This window comes from Drosophila grimshawi, unplaced genomic scaffold (assembly GCF_018153295.1).
Source record: "Drosophila grimshawi isolate 15287-2541.00 unplaced genomic scaffold, ASM1815329v1 contig_1369, whole genome shotgun sequence".
In the NCBI taxonomy this organism is placed as follows: Eukaryota; Metazoa; Arthropoda; class Insecta; order Diptera; family Drosophilidae; genus Drosophila; species Drosophila grimshawi.
Genome location: NW_025062891.1, coordinates 2,895,550 through 2,916,546, shown reverse-complemented (window position 1 = coordinate 2,916,546; position 20,997 = coordinate 2,895,550). Strand labels below are relative to the sequence as shown.

The following is a 20,997-nucleotide window of genomic DNA, read 5'->3' as shown; positions in this document are numbered from 1 at the left end:
GTGACCTGCGAATTCCCAACTGAAGCATTATAAAATGTTAATTTTAATTAAGAGCAAGCAACCAAAAAAAATAAAAGATAAATAAAAAAAATGCTAACAGGCAAATAGAGATTAAGAAAGAGATGGAGATGAGCCAACTGCAGGTGCAAGAGCAGCAAGGGATGAGGATGAGGATGATGACGCTAATGGGGGAGAATTTGTTGTTGTTTCTCTTGTTGCACAAAGCGGGTCAAGTTTTGTCTTATAAAGTATTCCAAGTGCCTGACAAGTCGCGAAAATAACAACAGCAACAACAATACGTGCTGCATTGCTAGTTGCTGCCACCGGTTTGTGCGGGGGCGCCACTGTTTGCCAGTGGTTGGTGGTGGCATGTGGCATGTGGGCGCATAGAGCCCTTTGGATAATCTAACCAAACAACAGGCTGCTCTGAGGCACACAAAACAGCCACAACTGACGACTTTTCGTGGAACATTTTGTGGGACAAAGAATAATAAAGTCTGCAGTCCATAAGAAAGTAAAACAAAAAGCGACAAACATGTGAAAATGCCAAGTGACGAATATTTAATACACTTTCCAAATTGGTTGTTCCATAACATATTACATTCGCCGTACCAACTTAGTATTTCTTAAAACAATTTTTTATTGTTTTATAAAAAGATTTGAATTTTTTACACAGCAAAAAAAAATTACTTTTTATGTTTTTCTTTTAGGAAAGAATGATTGAAAAAATGTAAAGTGAAATTGTTATAAAAATAGTAAAACAAATCAAAATGCGAAAAATGCCAAATGCCGAATATTTAACCATTTTCCTAATTAGTTTGTGGATTCATTTGATATTAGCTTAGACTAAGAAAATTATAATGTTTTCAAACAAATTTATTGACTAGCTTAATTAAGAGTTATACATTTTTCCTGCAAACCGGAAAATGTATTACACATTTTAACTGTTTGAAAAAATATTAGCTTTGTCGAACCAAATTATTATAATCGAATAGTGATTAAAAATGTTTTTTAAGAGGTAAATTTTCAGTTGCTTTATCTACTATGGCAACAATAATTGAACACATACAATAATGATTAAACGTTTTTAAAATGAATCGGGGATTATTAAATGAATTTTCTGGATTTGATGCATCACCACAAAATCCATTTCCCTCACACAAAATATTAAAACAAAGCTCCGCGAATTAATAGCCAGATTCCTCTATGCATATAGATTTATTCTTAACATTTCGCGATTCTATTAAATTATATATAAGACAGGCTATAACCACTTTTCTGCAAACAAACCAATAAATAATGAACGAATTATCAATAAATAACTTTTTATACTGCTGGCATGCAGGAATGTATGAAATGTTGTGGAATAAGGCTATAAGACAGAAATCCCTTTTAATCTTTAATCTAATATGACATTAGAATTTTTCTCTTTCTTATTTTAAATATTTGGTATACTATTTTTTATTTATTTAATTATTTAATGTGTATTTATAATAATTGGACAATTATATTAATTGTTTTGGAATGTCTTTAATAAAGAAATTCATTTTTTGAAAACAAGTTGCTTGTATTTAATTCTCATTTATTATTATTTATATTATATTCAGTACAGTTTCGTTAGAAAAAAGTGTTGCACATCAATTCAAGGAACTTTACTAGCCCTTTGCATGGAAATAGATAGTATTTATAGTGTACGAAGCACCGTGGTATATGAGAAGAAAGTTTCCGTCTCGATTACGCTCGCCATGAACTGGTTGTTGATGATGTTGTGGCTGGAGACAAGGGCCAAGGCGGCAACAAAAACACGACAAACAAAGTAAAAACATAAACTTGGCTAGGCAATTATTGTTGATGAATACGTACGAAATATGAACATAAGAAAATAATTTTCTATACATTCCCAGTCCACTTTAAGATAGCCAAACACGCAAAAGTTTTCTTTGCTCTGTATTTGGTTTAGCCCACAAAATAGGTTGAATATACAATACTCGTAATGGATAGGATAGTTAAAGGACAGAAAATGTTCGAGCCGCATGATAGACGATTATTTGTTATCTTACCAGACTCAATGAGGTCCTGCTGCCAGTTCTCTCGTGTCCTTTCAGCAAACAGTCTATAAATCAAAATATGCGTTTGCCCTTCGCCAAAACACATAATTGAGGCATTATGATAGCTGGCCAAAAGATGGTAAAAACTCATTAAGTCTACTTCCCCTTTCCATATTGTTCAAATTTTTTATGTCTGCCGGTTCGTTAATAGTGATTGGAAATTAATTGCATTTGCAAAATAAAATATGGCATTTTGTAATGATTAGCATGGGTTGCCACAATGTGCGTAACAGTTTATGCTGAAGTGTCTAATTAGGTTTTAGATGAGTAACTTATGCATTTAATCAGCTTAATCACTATTCACCAGAATGTCAAGCCGAACCGAATTTAGGTGCCGATTTCTGGTACGTAGATTATTAAAATTATCATTAAGATTCGCTTAAGTATTGATAATTAAGGCACGCTAATTGTACGATTTCGGTTCGAAATTTACCATTAAAAAATTAAAAAAGTAAGTAAAACAAGTAAGAAGTATTTGAACTTAAAAAGAAGAAAGAATTTTTGGTTCAGATTTCGTTAAAAATTCGGAACTTTAATTCTTTTAATTCCAATTTGAGTTTGATATCCTGCTTTTCACTATTTTGTTTTTCTCTGAAATCTTCGCTGAAAGTTTGTAAAATAAACTGTGTGCATATAAATAACAAAAATCTTGTTCCCAATGTCCATTACTGAGGTCATGACAGCTGCCACGCGGATGCACTTGAGAGGAGTTTGAATTGTTTTCACAAATTTCAGATTGATTGCTCAGCTGATTAGTTTGACAAAAAAGTGCACTTTGTTCAGCAAACAACTCTAAATAAAACCGGGACTGAAATTCTTTCATTGTGCGCATCGATTTCTTATGTTTTATGCACTCCATTCGCAAATCGAATATTGTTTGTTAACAATCATTGAGTGATTCTGTCAAGCTTTGCATAGTGTTAGTAACACTTCTTCTTTTCAAATGCTTATACACGAATAAGACTTTAATAGATGATCTGATTGCGATTGCAAGCATCATTTTAGCTAAAGAAAAGAATAAAATGCTTAGAGTATATTTTGCTATTATTCGTTGCCTACTTTCAGGCTGACAATAAAATATCAGTTAAATCGATTAGAAAATTCATTATTAGATCATAAGAAAATTACCATAAACTCAGCTGATCAAAAGTATATATACCTTATGGGGTCGGAGACGTGTCCGGCAATGCGAAGGTATTTCAAAGGTGTTTCGCTGGAACACTCTAAAATTGATGAATTAAATTCGATTTGAGCTGAGAGAGGCGAATATTAATTTTGGCCTGTGCTCGTACATCAAGAAAATCTTGTTTGTGCAAAGGATTTGCTTCAGCATTAATTCCACGCTTCAAACTATAAATATAATTGAAAAACTAATTTGAAAGTGGCTGGCAGCGCCTTCTGCTCCACTGGCTTATTACACAACAGGAGAGAGTGAAAGAGAGATGGAGGGGGGAAGACAAATGGAGAGCCGCAACAGGAAACAGGCAACAGGCAACAGGGAACAGACAGCCGAGGACAAGCGCAAATTTGTTGTACTAATTAAAAACGCTTTAAGCCCAAAATATTTTATGGCCCAATGCAATAACGGAAACAGGCCAATTTTTGGTGACTCAAAGACACTAATCTAATTAATGTGCCGAACATAACGCAAGCCGGAAAATTTGGAAAATTATATAGAACGCGGATCCGAACGCGCACCTGCTCAGTACCTGCCAGCTGTACTAAGTAAATATATTTGTAATTGCGTACATTTTTCACAAAGACAAACACACATTCTCAAGCGAGACCAACAACATTTGTTTGCCTCGGCCTCTCTGAGCCGAGATACACAAGCTGATTTGATTACGTTGCCGGCAAAAATTGAGAGAGCTTCTGACCAAAGGGAATTCGCTGAAGTGGACTCCACTTGGTTTGACTCTCTCGACACTCACCGTTCAGTCCCTTTGTTCCTTTGTATCTCTGCCCATTCAGCGCTCACTCGCCTGTATTGAGAGTTGATATACTCTTGCCGAACAGAGTCCATTGCTTTCATCTAAATTAATTAACTGCTACACTCACAAAAAAAATCGAACTGAATAAATTTACGTACATTTAGAAAAAGTCTTACTAAAGTCTAGAAAATTTGATTAGCTTTAGGGCGATTTTTTATATTTTGCTTTTTTTAATTTTAGAAAGTTTTTTTTTTCATTTCTACATTTTAATTTTTATTTTGTATTATTTTCTTATTATAATATTTATTTTTATTTTTTTTTTGCATAGTTAGAAATTATTTCTAAAACCCAGAAAATGGTTCTAGTTTTTGGGCGAGATTCATAATTCATTGTGAATTGTATTGGAATTTGTAGGAAGTTTTCAGGGCGATTTTCATTTTATATGTTGGAAACAATTTTTAAATTTTCGTTATTTTGTAATATTATCAACAATTTGAAATATGTGTTATAAATATTAAGTTAGCTGGATTTCTAGCTGTCTTTATACAGAGGAATAAAATTTGTGATACTCTAACAAAACAGAGTTCATTTCCCGAGACAAATTTGGGAGCCGATTTGAGTTGTCTTCCTTAATGTGTTACATATTTCACAATGAAATTATAATACTCTCTGTATTGCAAACAACAAAAATAGAAAGAAAAACAAAAACTTAATTTAACTTTGATTTGTTTGCAAGCTTCTTTTGTTATTTTATTCTATTGTGAACATTTTTTTGTGATATTTTATTTTGCAGAGAATTTAATCGTGTTGTTTCAGAATATATATTAGAATTTAATTTAATTTAAGAATTTTTATATATACATACATATATTATATTCAATTCTATTTATAAACAATTGTGTACAGACTATTTTTTACAAGTAAAGAGTTCACACCCCATAGTCATTTCGGCTTATTTATATACATTTTCGTTTGAAGTAATCAATTCTAATCAAATATATATATATATAAATATAGCTGGAAAATCGATTACAAAATCCGTTTGAAATAAATACCTTTTATATTGTTTATGCACTAACGATACTTATAGTAAGATATTTATTAAATTGAGCACAAGTCTCGCGTATGTGTTTCTTTTGAATAATTTCTTGTGGGGCACTAAAGTTGTAGCACGTCTTCCGGATCCCCGCTGCAGTTTCGGCAGGTCGGACACTGTGGAGAGTTCTGGTTTCAAAATTTGTGCATTCAGCATTCCTGTAACCACCGAGACCTGCAGGAAAGTCTACCTCATCAAAGCCCCTCCGAGTCCTTTTGATCAGGCTTGAAATTAGACAGTGTCCACCTTCCTTTGTTTACGGTTCGCCATTTCTCTTGCCAGTTACCGACTGCTGTCCGCCTAGCGCGTGTCTTCCTCATCGTCACAAGATCCTCACATTCTTAATTGATTTATAAGTTATTTTTAATGATACTAATATTGACCAAATGAATTGTGAATAGCTGGCCGGCTGGGCAATATACAACTTCTGACACATTTTGTCCAACTTTTTTAATCTCAATATTGTAACTATTTTTGGTATATTTCATGCATAAAATAAATCGATCTGATATTTAAAAAATATACATACTTTTGGTACCAATGACAGTTCATGTTATTATTATATATATTTATAAAAACCAGGGTCTTCTTTTCATAATCGATGGGTTGATTTGTCTAAAATTTAGAAAAATAAAAAGTGATTTCTTTTGTGAATAAGGGATTTGCCTTTTTACCTTGTATTCCCTTTTAAAAAATCGATTTCTTAATAATAGAATATATTTCTGAACTAATGAAAAGCCCTTTATTAAGAAATTTTATTTCGTATATTCGGCATTTATTTAATAATTTTAAAACATTGTTATCGGGATTGCATAGGAGTTTTTTGTATTTGTAGTCCAATGTAAATAATTTTTTGTGAGTAACCATTAAAGCCTTGTTGTTACTGAGTTTATTGTGCGTATATTGTTAAGCAAAAAGTATTTTTACTTATGAACTAATCGAAATACGATCCAACTAATTTTCTTTTTGTTATATTAAAATGCAATTAAATTCGTGTTTCAAATTTCAAGTTAGCCGGTTGTTTAATTAGGTTTAATTATAAGTTATTTCTAAAAACAAGAAAAGATTTCTTGACTTTAGAGTGAATTCAAATATATCTAAATTTCAAGCTGATTTATTTTTTTTATTAATTTTAAGAACTCTATTATTTAAAAAAAAATATTTGTAAATAAACAAATTTCTCGTTTCTTTTCAGTTTTCAGTAAACTTATACATCGTCTACCAATGTGATATAGCAATTATAGTGAACTGTAATTGAAATTGAGTATTGCATACTGCAAGAGACAGGCAAGAGAAAGGTGTGAAGAGAGCGGAAGGGGAAGGAAGAAGGACGCAGACAGAGGCGCCAAGGTGCAACGTGCCTGGTGCAAGACCGTCGCCAATCTGTGGACGCGTTTACGTTCGCCGCGGCCCAATCGGGCCAGTGGCGGCGGCTATCTGTTGACGGGCACAAGTGCGACACGCGAGGATGAGAGCGGGCCGGGCGTGACAGGGCGGAGGAAGCGGCTTGATGTGAATAGCAGCGACGATTGGAGGCAATGTGATGAGGCGGCCACAGCTGGCCCAGTGCTTGGCAACGAGTGTTTAATTAATGTGACGGACTTTAGTGATTTTCAAGCGGACGCTGTGACAGAAACAGAAACTGTGCGAGAACAGTCGGTCACAACTGTATTGCGAGTGCCCAACATAACGACAACGACCACAAACATCAGCAACAACACCAACAACATCAACACCAACAGCAACAACAGCAACAACAGCAACATCAGCAACACCAACAACAATATGTCACGCATTTTACAGCCTCGTTATCGCTTTCGTGATCTGCTGCTGGGCGATTTCTCTTTCAACGATGATGGCGAAAGGTAAGTGAAGTGAATTACATAATGCATCTCTACTAATTGAGCCAAGTTTTTGGCGCACTGGCAGCTGTGACCACTTAGACGATACACACACACAGGCACACACAGACACACTCACTTACACCACCATCCGCATTAATTACGTACTTACATTGCGTATACGCCTAGCTGCCAGTTGACAGTCGGCAGTTGGCAGTTGGCAGCAGCAGCTGCAAGCGACAGTTTTATAAAATCTTCTTTATGATGAAATTGGTGCAGTCCAATATTAATTTGTACATTTTGAACTTTTCTTCTGATGGCAACACTTGCAGTGCCATTTAGAAAATATGTAAAAATATAACAAATATCATTTAAATCATATCATATCATATATAAAGTGCTGTGGATCATTTTGAATTTGTAGACCAACAATATTAAAATAAATAAATTGTATAAAATATATATTTCGTTTTAAAGTAATATTTTGCTTTTATTTTCAAATATTTGGACTATTTTCTGGAATAATGGTGTCGCAAAGTTTTCAGAATTTTTAAAGGTCAACAACAGATTTATCGGCAACGAGAATCAATGACGAACTTAAGGAATAATTCCTTAAATTGTATTATTCATTTGCAAGCAGCGATCATTCTTTCAGCAAAAGAATATATAATGAGCAATATACTACAAACGTATAAATAAAGTTATACTCACTCTTCGTTCCACATTAATAAAATGGAAATTGGATTGGTCCGAAGATAAATATTCCTTATTTTTTTGCAATTATAGTCATAATCGGATCCAGAATAGTTGACATAGGTGTGGAAGTTTTGGTGATATGTCACATTCTCCATTTTTAACAGACTTTTCGATCAATCATCTATATTACTATATCTACGAGTATATTAACATTGGTGTTTCAAAGCAGGGAATTTTGATGACCCAGAGGGATGAAGGTGAAAATATTAAAAATCTCGAATTTATCTCTGCACGATTAGATAATAAAGTAAAATCTGTCCATTGCTATGCTAGAGTTGAACTCTTTCCTGCTTTATAGCGCGTTGGGATGTCACACAACTACTAAATATAAAATGTTTATTGTTATTATGAAGTCCTTAAATAATAATGTTTATAATAACAATTTTAGTAAAAAAGTTTATCGGAATTGTGTGTACGCATATAAAGAACAATATCCTGGAATACATATCAGAAAAATTTACTCTGAAGAAAAGAAAATCGCTGATATTCAGAATGACACAACTATTTGGGGCTGGCAACTCTCGTCGCCTTTTGAATCTTATAGAAAGTTTTAATTATTCGGTTGAACGAGTAACTCTGTGCTTATCAGCTTCACTTTTGATTTAATTAAAAGTAAATGCACATAAAAATAAAAAAAATGTTAATTGCATTCGCTAACTCAATACACATGTAGGATAGTGTCTAAGTAATACATACATAATTTATGACACACGCCGGCAAATCGAAGTATCGATTTTCACTTGACATGCTTACAGGAGTCCAGGGGCTGATTACAGGGTATGTGCTTGTTGTGTGTGCTTGTGTGGGTGTGTGTGGGTGTGTGTGGGTGTGTACTGTACTGTGTACTGATGTACTGACGCGCCCTGGTTCAATAGTCGCGAACCCTTGGCTTAATTATTAACTAGCTGCAAATGGCAAAATGTCCTATCGAGTCGCTGGCTGATGTGGCTTAAGACTCGTTGCCCCTGGCGATGGCCAACAACATCCACAATTGACTGAGTGAACAAGTGAAGTTGAAATGCAATGATAATGAATGGAATCATCGATGATATGCCCGACTGCCTGTCTGCCAGTCGATTAACTGATTTTAATTGCTTTTACTGTGCAAAGTGTCAGGCAAAACGATATGTCTGACAAAGATACGCTAAAAGAATATTAACGATATAAGAAATAAATAATAAATAAATTGAACACCTAACAACGATATTAAAAAGGTTGTATTTTTTATTTTCGTTGAATTTTTTCCATATTTAATTGTAAATTCCTCTTCGGCCTGAATACGAGAGCTCAACAATACTGATTATTGGCAACGACAAAACAAAACCCAAAAATGTGCCATGTGCACTTTTGTTTGCACTCGAATCCATTCACGCCAAAGGATTTGAATGTATGTCCGTAAAACAAATCGATATTCACAGATTTTATTTGGATTATATTTAGAAGTGCAATCGATGTCACAGAGAAATGACGATTAGAAGTGCAAGGGTAAAATCCGAACAATTTATTTTTATTCTTTTTATACTCTAATATCGATGGTATAAGAGTATATTGGTTTTGAGCAATGTCCTCGTTAGACAAATTGGATAATTGCAAATCAATAAAACCCCAAATCTTCCACAATATTAAAGAATACGTAACTGTTAAGTCCAACATCGATAAAAATGTGAATAGATAAAGCCAAATCACGCGCATTCCGCCCCAAAATCGGCAAAAGTTAAAAAAAAAAGAGTTAAAATTACCAAATATTTAAAGTAGATTAATCTTTCCTTCGCTTTTCTTATGTCATCTATTATAAGCTGGTCCTATAGTGATACCAGAGTACTTCGCAGTCTGTTACGCCCGACTGCAAGGCTCTCACTTGATTATTATATGCATATGAATTTGTATGTATTTGAACAATTCTTCGCTTGGTCAACAGTGTGTGAGAGCTGCCGAGGAATATAGAAAAATATGGATTTTAAAAAACCAAAAATCAAAAAAAGAAAAACCAAAATGCTTTGCTAATATTTATGTTTTGAATTACACATTTTTGAAAATTACGCTGACATAGTGTTAGATAGCTGTAGTATTAACCTAATTGAGCAATTTTTTTTTTGCTGTTTAATGGAAAAGTGATGTATTTTCGTTGAATTCATCAACTCATCAACTCATGCGAGTAGTGCAGAGTCATTAGTCAATCAGCCATCGGAATGGACACAACGACACTGTATTTTATGGCTATAATTTGTCATTTTATTTGGCCACAAGCTGCGGCCAGAAAGGAAGTACATATTTGTGTATTTGAAATATAGTTAATATAGTGCTCATTTTTCATATTTAAATTTGAAGGTATTCCCAACGAGCAACTTGAAATTTAGCACAGAGTCCTTAATAGTAAAGTGTGATGTGGATTACGTAAGGGATTGTCAGGCAGTTGATGATAGACCGAGTGTAACCAGATACAATTTGACTAGACGAGTGGACACCATTGTCATGATCGTGCATGTGCAACATCAAAGAGCTGAACGGATATTCTTTCAGTTGGAATACAAGGATGCCTGTCGGTTCTTCAACAATCCCAGTATAAACAGAGTCTTTGCGCGCGTTTACAATGAAATTTTTGTGAATTCTTCGCTTAAGTGCCCAGCTTTGCCGGGCATCTATTATACACGTAATCAATTTACCATCAATGGGCTACCATTTCTGCATCCTGTGGGAAAGTATCGCTTAACGATTCGCATCAGCATTCCGAAAAGCCATATGCCTTTTTTATTACAATTGACTTACAACTATAATGTTATTCCCATTCAATAAATACCACAAATTTTGTTTGAGTTTGAGTTTGAGTATTCATTGCCTTTTATTAATATCAATCAGCCAGGAAGAATTTATCAAAATGTATAATTGTTTTCTTTAAAAGTATGCAACAGGCAGGAAGAAGCTTCTTCGAACCCATAAATAATATTTATTCTTAATCAGGATCAACAGGCGAGTCGATATAACCATTGTATATGTTTTGTATTCGATTGCGAGCTCACTCGACTACATCATTCTTCCTGTTTGTTTACTCTCTTCTGTGTCTCTCTTTGTTCTTTGGGTATTGGAAATTGTAAGCCGAATTTCCAACATTTCTAAGCAGCATTGTGTTATTATTATTAAACAAAAGTCACGTGTTGAAAAATGAGTTTACGTCATTCGCGTGGTGGCTCGGACTGAAGTCGACAATTATCTTGTCATTAATTAAGTACAATTTATGCCAGTTTTCACGCATGTGTGCATATTTTGTTTTTGTAAATACATTTCAATGTCAAATTCATGCCAGTCACAGTCACAGTTCAGGAGCATTTAATTAACTTAAAAAAACGGGTTAAAGTAAATGGCAAAACAATATGAGCAGTTGCTTATCTATGAATGAAAGCCGCGCTGAAAACTAGAGAATTGTTCTGGTATAAATAATTTTTAAATATACAAAATCAAAACATTTTCGAAATGTAGAAAGGGTTTTTATATCTTGCAGAAGTATTTCTGATAGTAGAACAAATTTATAAACAGCATAAATGAGAACCCTTAAATTAAATTGAATTTATTAAAAACTATATAAAATATTCGTATATATAAATTCTTAAAATACTAATACTAGTAAAAATAATAATAATAATATAAGTTACTAAACAGCTTATACAAATTGACGTTTATATTTTTAGAAGGAGGCAAAATTCCGTTTTACAATTTCTGACTAATAAGACGAACTTCCCTTGTCTCAAAAGGATAATTTGCTGACAGTGAGTGCAATTGTTTTCTGAGTGTAGTTTGCGTAGCCAACGAAGAAATATCTAAATAAGCACTCTATCAATTTAAAGTGATCCAAATTGCTCATTAACTCTTCATAACCATCGTGATGAGCGCTGTAAAGACGCAGCGTCTTATGTACATGAATGACTGTCAATTTCCGCCATGGTGGATAATAATAATAAATAAAACCGCCAGCTGATTGTGAATCACAGCTACTGTAATCCAATGGGGTAACCACAATTCTGTATACATTCATCAGTGCGGGTATGTCCCATATCACCATCAGTTGCCATTTGAGTTTGTGCTTACGACCAAAACTCTGTAAACAGCTAAGGCAAGCTTTAACAAAGGTTTACACAAGTTTATAAATCAGCTTCCGTGTCTGGGAAGATAATATATTAAATTGTCTGCAAAATAAATGGGAGAAACAAGTGTATTTAATTAACAATAAATTGATAACAGTATTTAAGGTTATATTATTTTTAAAATCAGTAACAGAAATTAAGATCGTTTTATATTAATATCAGTGCGAACAATGTAAATAATTAAAAAATAGAAGTAGAAAACCAAGGAAACGTTTTAACTAAACTTAAACGTTAAACGACGTTAAACTTTTCACCATAAGCCAGAGAAAAATATATTTTTCTAAGCCCAATTTTATTGTGAGAATTCAATTTGACTCCACATCGAGACAACGGGCCTAAACTGTTTAGATATTACAATATTAGTTGCTCATACGTCGAGTTGTCCCAGCGGCGCCATAAGGTAACGCTTGCTGCTTACTTATGTATGTAATGTATGTGTGTGGGGCCCATTAAACGGCATTGTGTGTGTGCTTGCGTGTCTTGGGCGCACAAAATCATATTTTGTTGCCAATGCTCGTCCTTTTGCATTTAATGTGGCGTAAATATTTTAATTTTTTATAAGACCCGAATTGCTCAGCTGACTGCGACGTGCGTAAGTGGCCGTGGCAGTTGCCATTCTAATGCCACGTTTTCTCTTCAACCATTTGTGCGGCCCACGCCCCCCAACTAAAACCCGCCAGCGCTCTTGTGCCACATGCCGCATGCCACATCCCCCACATACCCCATTGGCCTTCTGGCACGAATGCCAGCACGTCCCTTTGTATTGTACCGTGACTAAAATTAAACACCCTTTGATTGCTAATTAAGCTCAACTAAAATAGGCTTCCACTAAAAGATAATACTATGTATTACTAAACTTCACAATTCAACTTTTAGTAGAAGCTCTAGTCAGCGACTCTAATGATATTTAAAATAAGTATAAGTATTATCTTTCAACACCTATTTTTTTTTTTTTTTAATATTAAATTTTTTAAATGTAAAATTTAAATTACATCAAATTATAAAACAATTATTGCTTTACTTTATTTTTATTTCATATGAATTTTTTTATTTTTATTTATTATTAATATATTATAAATATATTTATTATGTGCTGTTTTTATTTATAATTTATATTTATTTTATTTATACTTTTTTTTTTATATTTCCATCCAACTTTGTCAATCTCCATATAATCTCAAATAATTTAATTTTATTTTCTATTTATCTAGCACAATCCATATTTTAAATTCTATATAATTTAATCTAAAACTAAAAATAAATCTCTAAATTTTAATTTGAATTTTCTCGGGAAATCGTGTGATTATTTTTGTTAAGCAATATATTTTCAAATATTCTTCGTCTCCAGTGATCCAAAATATATACCTATAATTTCAGAATTATATTCGCCTTTCGCAGATGCATACCCGGAGAGAGAATACACTTTCAGTGCGTATTCTTGTATTCTCTTCTCATCCTTCCTTGTGAGCTTAAGGGCTTTATGGCACCTTTTGCGGGCAACCTTTTAGGAGTTTGCCTGCCACGTTTTGTTTTTGACCATGTCAAAAAAATTATATTTCATTTATATACTCGAAACGAGCTGCTTTGTGTCGTCGATGCTGACGACAGCGTGAAGATTTATGCTAACCGAAAACTCAAAATTTTATGGCCTTTGGCATAACATTAACTATGCAGACCCCATGCAGCTTTTAATTGCCCCTCCAAATGACTAAAGGGTGTCGACTTTTAACTGGGTGAACTTCGTAATTTGTATGTGGCTGTCAGAATGCTATAAAAGTAACTTGTTAAATCTTGCTATAAGTCCTGGTCTACCAGTCTGATTATAGTATATCGTCTTAAGCCCTTTTTCGATTAATGTCAGAATTGGGGGCAGACCAGATTTCAAAATTGATGTCTCGACAAAAATGGTATTTGGGCTTCATTAGCAGCAAACTTGTTGTACAGCATATTTTTCATGGCCAAGTGCGCACTTGAAATGATTCGTAATATGAGTGAAAATGTTCAATTAAGTTGTGGAAAAACCCTTTTTTATATATATATATATATATATGCAGAGGGTTATTTGCTGCATACACTGTTTAATTTAGCAAAAAGATTCCTTGTTATAACTAAGTAAGGGCTATATAAATATATACCCAAGCGGGACAAAGGCAGCTGGAATCGCCGCCAAGGTAAATAGCTTAAGAGCTCTCAGCTCAAACTGAACCAGAAGATGTTGCGGCTGTGTAATGGCAAATTACTGGTTTTTCGCACGTTTAACACAATTTTGTGTAAACAAGCTCGTAGCAGGAAAGGCAAAAAATGAAATAAAATAAAACGATGGAGAAAAACAAAAATCAAGAAGAAAAACAAGAGGGTAAAATTATCAATGAAGTATCGCATCATAGATACCCTTACATTTCACATTTTCACCAGATATGCGATGTAATATTCTTATTTCAACAATAAATATTGTAAAAAATAATAATTCTGAAACTTGCTGTGAGAGGGATAACAATTAATTAATTTATTAATATTCATTACAAGACAATTACAAATTATATAAATAATATTAAAATTATTAATAGTTGGACTCGTTTTTTTTTATGGTAGTTTGAATTAAATTCTTATTGAAATTGTAGTTTAAAAATAGATTGAAAAACAAGTAAATAGGTAACAACAAGAAAAATAGGTAAAGGTTGTAACTTATACATTTTGTAAATTAATAACTAACCTTATTAATATATCTATATATTTACCCCAATCCTTGAAATTTATTTCACACAATTTTATATTTGAATAACCCGAGATACCTTACATTTTTTATTTCTTATTTTAAATTAGAATTTCTTTCATTTCTTTATTAATTTAATTTTGTTTATTTTATTTATTTTGTATTGTTCTTTCTGATATTTATTTCAATTTATTACATATTTTATTGTTTATTTTATTATATATTTTTAAATAAATATTTTAAATTGTATACATATTTTTTCAATCTATTTTGATATATATATATATTGTGAATATACAGTCTCTTTTTCAATTCGTTACCCGTTTCCCGACAAAATTATAGCATCCTTGTTTGTATTCAGTCTTCAATCAAAAAAGGAGAGAACAACGAAAGCGAATGTCTTGCACTTGACAGAAGAGGGTTGGGTGGGTTTCTCTAACTTAGAGCTCTTGTCGCTCAGTTTGGCTTGTAAGGACTCGATCTGCCAGCGGGTCTTGCTCTTGGCCATTAGCGTGCATTACACGGCTTAAAGTTTGGCCATTGAATATACGATAAAACCTTAATAGTTGCCATAAGTTTGGCATCCGAAAGTTTAGCCCATATAAACTATGAATCCAATTTCGATTATGGAACCCGAATACTTGCAACTTTTGCAAGCCGTTACGGTGTTATTAGCATGCTTGAATCTTCACCCTGGTGCACATCAAACCACATACTGACATACTGCACACATGTACACATACACATACATTCATTTGCATTCACCATTCCGCAGAGAACTCTGGTAATCATAAAAGTTTGAGTATTTCTGCCCTACGTCAATCATTTGCATAACTCCAGCTACTTTCCCACTGCACACAACCCCAATTCCCAGATCTGCTCCAGCTTTCGGACGGTTTCTGTTCTTAATGAATACATTACTTGAACTCACGTTTTCCACGCTTTCAGTTGAAGGTGCATAAAATGTTGTGTTTTTTTTTATATGTCTGACACCATTTTGTTGTTGTCAGACAACGCAATGAAGAATACAGAAGGTGTTTTATATACATACGTATATCTTGTTGAAATTGACTATGCGAATATTTAAGGTTTCTTCATCTAAGTTTTAAGAAATAAAAATTGTTAAACAAAATGTAAATCAAAAAGTTACAAATTAAAATTTAAAAATTAAATGTCAATAATTATATTCAATTTTGAAATGAAAAAATAAAATAATAATATTGTATGTATGTGTAAAAATCTGGGTGTATTAAATAGATTGTGGATTATGGAAATCTGTAAGTAACCTAATCAGACCAAAAAATGTTAAGTGTAAGTAGCTTCGTAGTAAAAAAACTCTAACTTTAAGAAGAAAGAGAGAAAGAGGGAGCAGGGAAGAGTAAGAGAGAAAACAAAGCAGAGATTGCAGATTCCTGAACCTGTGGAGTAAGCCATTTTAACCACACGGATTTCCGCTCAGGGATTTCCGTGAAGTATGTTAATAATGGGAAAATTAAATGAAAGGAGGAGACAGTTCCACCGAGAACACGTGAAAAATGGCATTGTACGATTCACAGATGAACCAAACAGTGCAATCAGCGGAGCATAAATCAGTAGAACACTGATTAAGTTTATGGTCGGTATAGTATCTATATGACAATTATTTCACTCATCTCTGTAGACATATTTGTTTCTATTTTTTTAGTTTTTGTCGATACTTTGAGGCGGTGCTCACTCATGGGGTAAACACGCCCAATTCGATGGCAACTAGAATTTGCTTGTGACATTGAAGCAGACACAAAGTTTGTTTGAGTATGTACTACATACACTCAGAAAAAAATCTGTTTAAAATCGAACTGAAAAGTATACACTTTTGTAGCTTTTATAAATAATTTCAAAATATATATAAAATAATTCTTCAATTAGAGCGCAAGAATGTTGTCTCTGGAATGCTATATTAAGTTAGCAGCAGACAACTCCCGAGCGAGTTGAAATCGTCAGCTTATAAGTTATTTAAATTAAATTATAAATATTATATATATAAATCTAAAATATATAAATATGTAAAATACTAATGTATTACAATAATATAAGTCACAAAAAGGCTAATGTGAGCAGTTTCTGTGCACATATAAAAAACTCATTGCAATTGAAATTTAGTAAAATCGCAGTAAATTGAGAATTATGAATTATGAGGTGAGCTGCTTAGGGTGATATTTTTTTTAGTGTACACATAGCGGATTTAAATTGAGCCCCCTGATGGATTACATTGGAGTGAGGTAATAAGAGTTTTAAATAAGCAATGAGGTGTGTACTCGTACTCTTTCTCTGCCCCTCTCCCTCTCTCTCTCTCTCTCTCCACAGTTTGTCTCTACCTGAATCTCTTTCATTTTGTTTTCTGTAAAAGGGTTGTGATTAACATATACAACCACTTGTGGGCGCAGGAATGTGCTCGGTATATTATTAATGCATGCATTAAGTGCTATTTTTAGGTAAACAAACAACAGTTTCACAATTCCTGCCCCATCTTGTTGACGTCCGTTGGCTACCGACTGTTGTGGCTGGATTATACAAATTATGCACAGTTTCCATTAGTACGCGATTTGATAATCGCCTGTATTAGAGTTGTTTGAATTAAATTACAGTGATAAATGTTTATTAATCTGACAGAACTCATCTACACAAATTGAAAATAGATTATTGCAATTTAACGTTGATCGATAAAGCCTAAATTCTTTTGCATTTACCTGTGGCAAAGTTTTTAGTTAATGATACAGATAAATAAAAAAAACACAGGTGCAAGCGAAATAATAGTAAAAAATAATGATCCTAACAACGAGGTGAGAGCCATAAAATTTGCACTTTACTATAATGAAATTTGTATTTGTTAAACGCGCGGCTCTTTAAGTCCTCGCATAAAATTTACATAAATCGTGGCCATCAAATTTACTACGGAAGACACACAGTTGCTACCAGAAGTCTGTGAGCCAAAAACTGAATGATCTGGTCAGTCAGTGAGTCTGACAGATAGACTGACAGACAGACAGACAGACAGCCGCAGTATCCTTCAGTTCCACTTGGCTTGGCCCGATTCAGTTTGATACAGTTTGATTTCGAATTCAAAAGGATATCCGCTTGGCTGGGCGGCTAACACCCCATAAAAAAGAAAACCCCAACTAAAAACGATTGGGGGCTGAGCAGGCGTATACATAAAAAATGATTCCCTTCGAAATTTTACATTTCTAATTGATAGATTTGCAATCTCACTCATGCGTTCTCGAATAATTACATATTTAACTGTGAAGTCGTTTTGCCAATTGATAATGTTGTTTAGGTAATTTGCGCGTCTTTTATTTGTTTATATACTTTTTGTATGTCGCACAATGAAAATTTGTCAACATATTGAAAGGAATGCGAAATAAACTGACAAAAGCAAAGCCATTAAATGCGTCATTGAGCACTGGCACACTGAAGAATTCAATGGAGAAAGCAAAGCAAAATAAACTTTTATATATATATATAGATATTTTTTTTATTATTTCCTTTAATATTTTTTTTCAATTTTTTTTTATTTATCTACCGAGCTTGCTCATGTTTCACGCTACATTTGGAGTTTGACAATAAAGTTGTCAACTTGCCAAGGTGCTGCCTAAGCACACACTCAACACTACAATCACACACCGGCATCTTCACGTGAGGCGGCACCATGGGCAAAATTGAAAGTTTCTTGTTTAGTTTATTCTCATTTTTGTCCAGTTGATCTCAGCTTACCTACCGAACAGAGTGTATTTTAATGACTAATTTCAGTTCACATTATATTCCTTATTTGCAAAACTGGTCCAATATTTGTTGCACAGATTGGGTAAACACAAAAAATAACTCAATCAGACCAAGAAGTAAAGAATAAAAATGTAATATTGTTAATACAATTTAATACAATTTACAGAAACATGTGCTAAAAGTATACGGCTACCAAAAATTGAACAAATAAATATAATAAATATAAAATAAATTATGTAATATTTCTGTAGCCCCATAATCAAATTTAAGCATAAATATGTCTAAAAAGTATTCGCCCAAGGTCTAAATCTTTTGTAGTTGAATAAAAATGAACCAACCTACTTACTTACTTACCGTACAGAATTAATTCTAAATCAATATAGACTATATATAAAATATATAATTATTGTTTATTATTACGTATAGAATTAATTTGAATGAAAATGTGTGAATAGACATTTATAACAAATATAAAATAAATAATGTGATATACAATACGATTAAATTTAAATAGAAGTGTGTTCGCTTAAAGTCGGAAGCATTTGTAGTTCAACAAAATCTACCACAATATAGGAATTTTTGTCTGCATAAGCTTTGTCTTGCGGCTGTTTACTTTTGGGCTTATACACAAAAAAATGTGTTGTTTTGCCATAGTCCACTGTGAGTTTGGGAACTTTGTTCATAATAGAATTTTCAAGCATTTGTTGCTTTTGTTGCGCTCTTTTACTGGAAACCACAAATTGCCTTTTTCGCACGTTGATTGATTTTTTAACTTTTTCCAGTTTTTTATTGTATTTTTTTTATTTATTTTCTTTTTCATCTTTTGACTGGACTCAGGCACCCTTCAATGCTCATACATGCCACACACAATCCCACACGCAAACAAACAAAAAAAGTTAAAGATCTTCAAAAAAATTCTCCATTGATTATTGCTGTTATTGCCATGATTACCAATAGTTTCAAGCACATAATTATTTATTGTTATAAGTACCATTGAGTTGATAAGTAGGTGAGTGCCTTAGTAACTGCTGTCTGTGTTGCAAAAAATGTGATAGGTCAACGGAAATGTTAGCTTTGTTATCAACTGCCATTTGAATACGGTATAAATAGTCGTATGACGTAAAGAATAACTTAAAAATAGATGGCAGACAAACAGAGGCCGGTAGAGACATGGAAATGCGATAACTCATAACTTTCGTTTTGGTTGTAGTCCCATTCAGTTAAGTTAATGCGACATTTGGGACTTGTTGAGTGGGCGACATTGTGAAAAGAGGTATGTGAAATATTAGCTCATTAATAACTCAGCTCCACAATTGAGATTTGAATAGAAAGTGCCATTCTAAAAAAGGTAACAGGAACAGAAACGTAAATGTCCTTATCGCTAAGCTCAGCCAACATTTATAATAGCTGTTATTTAATATTGAATTGAATGATTTTATCAACATTTCCTAAATGGCATTCCAAAAAATCTTATTTATTTGTTCAATGTGTGTAAGTGAATTTAGGATTAAAGCTAAATGATGTAAAATTGAAAGCGAATAACTAAATTAATATTTATAATGAGATACAAAATAAAATAAATTAATGATTATAATAAATCTGGGGTAGTAAATATAAAATAGTCCAGTGGTCTTGGGGAAACTCAGAAAACCAGAAAAGACCAAAAATTGTTAAACGTTAGTTGCTTAGTAGAAGAAAATCAATGCTAAAACTGAGAGACAAAAGTATTCTCAATTCAATATAGACACACGATAATTTGCACCATTGAAATGTAATTCTTACAAACTTCGATTCAATTATCAGCTGACCATAGAATTTCAGGCACAACTGTGACTATGTATTGTAATTAAAACAATCTCAGGCCATCTAAGATTAAGTAGTATTTTGCTAAATTTAAATTAGCAAATTGACACATTTGTAACGCTTCAGTGCGGTCCAGTGTTAATAGCCAGCCCAATTGCTTTGAATATAATTACATCGAGGTTTCGGGCTTTAATGACTGTCCCAAGCAATTAAAAGCAAATTAAGCATTCGGCTTAAATGTTGCAGAAGTAGCCACTGTGTTTGAACTGTAACTGGATGGCTCAATAATGAGTGCGAATACGGCACGTTGGAAAGGCGTGAAAGCAGCGCAAACACTTTGAACTGCAAACACTGTATCCAAGGACGGCAAAAGAATACCAACAGATTAGACCAATATTGATAGAGCACTGGAAAAGCAATAGAAACTAGCCAGAGTGGCCAAGTGGAGTGTGTTCGAGCTATAAAAATACCCTGCTCTCCGGCTTGAAGTAACCGGAAATAAATCCTCAAATTCAAACACATGCAAGTAACTATATGCCTAGAAAAAAATTGATATGAACTATATAGTTTTGAATATTTTATGTGCTCATTATATGAATAAATATTAGCTTTAATCATATTTTGAAAAAAAAAAGTTTTTAAATCTGTGTTATATTATATTTATATTTATATTTATATTTATATTTATATTTATATTTATATTTATATTTATATTTATATTTATATTTATATTTAAATTTATATTTATATTTATATTTATATTTATATTTATATTTATATTTATATTTATATTTATATTTATATTTATATTTATATTTATATTTATATTTATATTTATATTTATATTTATATTT

At 32.8% G+C, this 20,997-nt stretch overlaps 1 protein-coding gene across 2 annotated transcripts in view; it reads left to right on the top strand.

Moving 5' to 3' along the window:
- Positions 1-6,896: 6,896 nt before the first annotated feature.
- Positions 6,897-20,997, top strand: part of LOC6559773 (potassium channel subfamily T member 2) — a 143,078-nt gene continuing 128,977 nt past the window's right edge. For both annotated transcript variants that reach the window (XM_032743581.2, XM_032743583.1), the window contains exon 1: positions 6,897-7,000. In XM_032743581.2, the coding sequence (XP_032599472.1) occupies positions 6,921-7,000 (80 nt within the window). In that variant the 5' untranslated portion in view covers positions 6,897-6,920. The remainder of the gene's footprint in view (positions 7,001-20,997) is intronic.